Genomic DNA, 4,900 nt, shown 5'->3' on the forward strand with positions numbered 1-4,900 from the left:
ATATATATATATATATATATATATATATGCATTCTTTTCTACCTTTACGTTTTTGGTAGGATCAAAAAAATACATATTCAATTTATTATAAACTTAACTGCTGTTTACTTCCTTTTTTTATTATTATTCTCTGAGAATATCAGAGAGTGTGAGAGAAAAAGAGAATTCGATATTTCTCTTATTTCTCTTTCTTGTTTTTTTTCTTTCCTTTCTAATATGAACATGGATGTCGTGAATATCAAATAATGAAAAAGAAAAGTGTGGTGTCAGCGTAACTAACGGGGGCTTGGGTTTACATTTCCCCATTCCTCTGTTAACAGAAAAAACAATAGTAAGTAATAACAGTAATAAGAATAAAGAATAAAGAAAGAAAAAAGAAAAATAATGTCTAGACTACTCCAACACTATAGTGCCTGCAAAACTGCCTTTTTCTGTTGTGATATTCAAGAAAAGTTGGAATCCCGTGTGGCGAACTTCGCCAATTGTATACATGTCTCCAACCGCTTTGCGGCTCTCCACACCGCACTGGGCGATCAACACAGTCTCTTCATCGTCACGGAACAGTACCCAAAAGGGGTTGGACCCACATCTAAACACATTCAACTCCCAGCAGATGCACATATTTATCCCAAAACCCAAAGTTCCATGTTATTACCAGAAGTATTACAACTCGTAGATGTACCGGAAGTGCGGCAAGTGATATTATGGGGAAATGAAACACATGTGTGTATTTTACAGACCGCGGCGGCTTTATTAGATATTGGGAAGAAAGTAGTGGTAGCGGTGGATGGATGTGGAAGTCAATGGGAGTTGGATCATATGACAGCTGTGCAGTTACTGCAGGCATGGACGCGGGATGGGTGTAGTGTCTCCACGTCGGAGTCTATTTTAATGCAGTTGATGAAAGATGCGGGGGATCCACTCTTTAAGAAGGTGGCGGCATTAATGAAGGATAAGCCCCCACTGCGTTAGTCCTCAACTAGTCCTATATATATATATGTATATAATATTTATATATAGTAATTAATATATATTAATATATTGTGCTTTTATTCTCTTTGTGATCAGTACGACAAAAAAATAAGGTTGATGTGTGTGTGTGTGTGTGTGTGGTTGTAATGAATAAAAGAGGGCACTTTATTTTGTTTGTTTGTTTTTTTGTTTCGGTTTCTATTTTTATTTACTCAATGCGAGCGTTTGCAGAATGTTGAATGGCTTCTGGTATTCTGTCTATCTGTTTTTTTTTTCTGGGTGTGTGCGGTGGGGGATTTATTTTTATTTACAGTATTCTCCTTCTAAATGAGGTGAAATTATGATTTTATAAAACGAAGAAACCCTCTTCTTCTTCTTTCTTGGATTCTCAGAGTCTTTATCTATTACTTCCGGAAGGAGTCTATATGTACATATGTATATAGTTATTTTAATGGATAGGAAATAGTATTGGATGTAATTATATTCTCTCTTCTCTCACTTATCTTTATTGTTTTTTTTTTCCTCACATCATTAGCTCTCACGTACAGGTACACTCATTCACTTAAACAATATACTTATAAATATAGATATAGATACATATAGATATCCATCAGAGAACTTGGGAATAAGATCCATTCTTGGCTGCTGCAGAGAAGAACAGCAAGAAGAAAAAAAAAACATCAAAAGGAATAGAAAAGAAGAATAAAGAGGATTAAACAGAAATATATATATATATATATATATATATATATATATTCTTACTGAATATATTTACTCTGAGGGATTATATGTTCTCACGTCTTATTGCCCCATTACGGACCACAACGTCCACACTTGTGGGAGTTGGCCACAGTGTGTTATTTCTCTCTTATCGACACGCAAGCCGTGAGGGAAAAAGAAAACAACAAATAAAAGAAAAAGTCCAATCGAAAGAATCCAAACATCGTTTGTCAACCGTAAAAAGTAAAGATTCATTTTGTACGGTTGAACCATCCATTTCATCACCAGTCATGCAGCCGCCGGTACCAAACACAATCAACGAGAAACAACAACAAGAAGAAATGAAAATAATGAAGAATAAGAAGGAAAGACCTGAAAAAACAACAGCAGCGGTCCATCATGATGAGAAGAAGAAAAAGAACAACAAAAAGAATACGAACCCAAACACCAGTGGAAAGGGAAGTCAGGAGAAGAATACGAATAAGAAGATGATGATGATAAAGAAGGAAGTAGAAGTGGAGTCATCCGTAAAGAAAAAGAAAGAAAATAAGAATGGGATGGCAATGGAGAAGGAAAAGAAGAATAAGAAGAAGGAAAAAGAAGGGACACAACAACAGGAGCCAGTATCATTGGTAAGAGAAGAACACATGGAGAGAGAAAAGATAAAGTTAACACCTTCCAATGATCTCCTACAGAAGAATGAGGAGAATGAGAATGAGAATGAGGAGGATGATGGTATTGTAGATGAGGAAAGTCAACAATTCATGAAATTACTGCAGGATGAGGCTCAAAAACGTCAGAAACAACAACGACGTGTATCTGAAGTGAGAGAAGAAAGTGGAGAGACAAGTGAAACGGCATATCTTGCGCAATTAGAAGGTACTGCAAATCCATCAAGAAAAGAAAAAGAAAAGGATATGAAGCCTCATACTACTACTAATAATAATAATAATAGTAATAGTAATAATAGTAATAATAGTAGTAAAGAAGATGTGGAGGAGGAGGATGGAGAGGAGTCTCTCAGTGCGGCGCAGCGCCGGGCGGTCACATTAGCGCGGGCCGGCCACAATCTCTTCATTACGGGCGGGGCGGGCACCGGCAAGTCGCGTCTCATTCGTGCGATTGTGCGGGAGTTGCGGGAAAACACCCGTCGAGTGGTGTTCGTCACGGCGACCACCGGCGTTGCGGCGCTGCATGTGCGTGGATCCACTATAAATAGTTTTGCCGGTGTGCGCTTTGGGGATCAGGCGGCGCGGGAGTTACTGCAGTGGGTGCGGCGGAATAGAAGAGCCGCGGGGCGTTGGCGGTACTGCGAGACGTTAATTATTGATGAGATCTCCATGATGGATCCCGCCCTGTTGGGCAAATTAGATGTGATTGCCCGATCCATTCGCCGTGGCCGCAGTGCGGAGGTGTTTGGTGGGATTCAAGTGATTCTCTGTGGGGATTTCATGCAACTCCCACCTATTCCCTCACGCCGTAGACATAATGGGGATCAGCGGAATGAAAATAAAGAAGAAGGAAACGAAGATGATGATAAAGGAGAAGAAGAAGAAGGAGAAAAAGGAGAGAAAAAGTTACGGTATTGTTTTGAGAGTGAGACTTGGAAAGCATTAAATCTCACACCAGTGGTATTACACGATAAGTTTAGACAAAATCAAGATATTTCTTTTCAACGGGTGTTGGATGATGTACGCCTCGGTGTACTCTCAAGAGAGAGTTATGAGATGTTACTATCCCGTACCTTTACACCCACGACGGGTGTAAAGTCTAGAAGGGATCGTTTAATATCTATCACAGATAATAATAATAATAATAATAGTGTGAGTGATGATATGATAATGGATGGAAAATCAAATGTAGAGAAGGAAAAGGATCAACATGTACGTTTGTGTGCCACTAACAAGGAAGTGGAGGCCCGTAATGCGAAACACTTTATTGCGTTAGAACCAAAAGGTTTAATGACACTTCCTACAGAGAAGAAAAAACCAATAATGGGAGAAAATGGTTTGTGTGAAGAGAATGAACGTCTGCTGCGGGCATGTATGGGAATAGATGAACCCGATAATAATAATAATAGTGATAATAATAATAATGGTGGAATGTCTGCATTTACACAAGAAGAAAAGGAAGTAGACACTCTTTATCCATTGCAAGTCTATCGCGCCTACGATACCCATGATAATGATGAAGATGTTCTTAATCATGAAAGTCTTCGTACATCTCTTCCCCCATCGTGGGTAAAGTTTGAGGATAGTACACTTCCAACAGAACTTTCACTAAAAGTAGGTACACGTGTGATGTTATTACAAAATGTTTCTTTACGTTTTGGTTTAGTAAATGGTTCTGTAGGTGAAGTGGTGGGTTTTTTACATCCACGTGAACTTATTGAACTTGTTTTGCGAGCCCCGCGTGAACATCATGTACCTTCTGCACGTGGATCTCTTTTACTTCAACGTGGTGGGTTTGCGACTATTAATGATGCCTTTCGTTGTGTAGATACGGCTTCTGGACAATCTCTCTTCTTCGCTCTTCGGCAGCGGGGATTACGATATAGAGAGTTGACCAACAACACCTACAGAGATGTCTATGGGAGAAGTCATGTACAGAATGTACGTCGTCTTGTAGGACTTGATCAAAAACAACCATCACAGGAAGAAAATGAAGAAGATGATAATGATAATGATAATAATAATAATATAGATGAAAATGAAAATGAAAGTGCATTCCGACGGATGCGACTTCCAGTGGTACGGTTAGATTTACAACCCCAACATCACACCCTACGTAGAAATCGCTATGATAATAATAATAATACTCATAATACTATTAATAATAATAATAGTAATAGTGGGAAAGGAGGGTTAGTGCGTCTTCCACGGCATGTGTATGCGTTTGTTTCTCCCATTTCTCACCAGTGGTATATGGGCGATACTGTTGTGGCCACCCGCACACAAATTCCACTGCGGCAGGCGTGGGCGATTACTGTACATAAAGCCCAAGGCCTCACCATCTCCCATATTGAGGTATCTATGCATCGTTTCTTCTCACCTGGTCAGGCCTATGTGGCCCTTAGTCGAAGTACGTGTTTGGAGAATATACGACTGATGAACTTTAAGCACAATAGTATTCGTGCGTGTCCAATTGCGAAACAGTTTCACGCAAGTTTGGAGGAAAAACAACAGGAAGAAGAGGAAGAAGAAGAAGA

General features: G+C 39.3%; 2 protein-coding genes across 2 annotated transcripts; both read left to right on the forward strand.

Moving 5' to 3' along the window:
* Positions 1–384: 384 nt before the first annotated feature.
* Positions 385–972, forward strand: TM35_000251470 (ribonuclease mar1; the record flags this gene model as incomplete). The annotated part of the gene is made up of 1 exon (XM_029027738.1): positions 385–972. One exon carries the CDS (start codon positions 385–387, stop codon positions 970–972), a length of 588 nt encoding a protein of 195 aa, XP_028880917.1.
* A 788-nt stretch (positions 973–1,760) lies between these two features.
* Positions 1,761–4,898, forward strand: TM35_000251480 (PIF1 helicase-like protein; the record flags this gene model as incomplete). The annotated part of the gene is made up of 1 exon (XM_029027739.1): positions 1,761–4,898. A coding segment is annotated over one exon (3,138 nt), but the record flags the coding sequence as incomplete, so codon positions are not given.
* Between the last annotated feature and the right edge of the window lie 2 nt (positions 4,899–4,900).

Source organism: Trypanosoma theileri (genome assembly GCF_002087225.1).
Source record: "Trypanosoma theileri isolate Edinburgh chromosome Unknown TM35_Tth_25_V1, whole genome shotgun sequence".
In the NCBI taxonomy this organism is placed as follows: domain Eukaryota; phylum Euglenozoa; class Kinetoplastea; order Trypanosomatida; family Trypanosomatidae; genus Trypanosoma; species Trypanosoma theileri.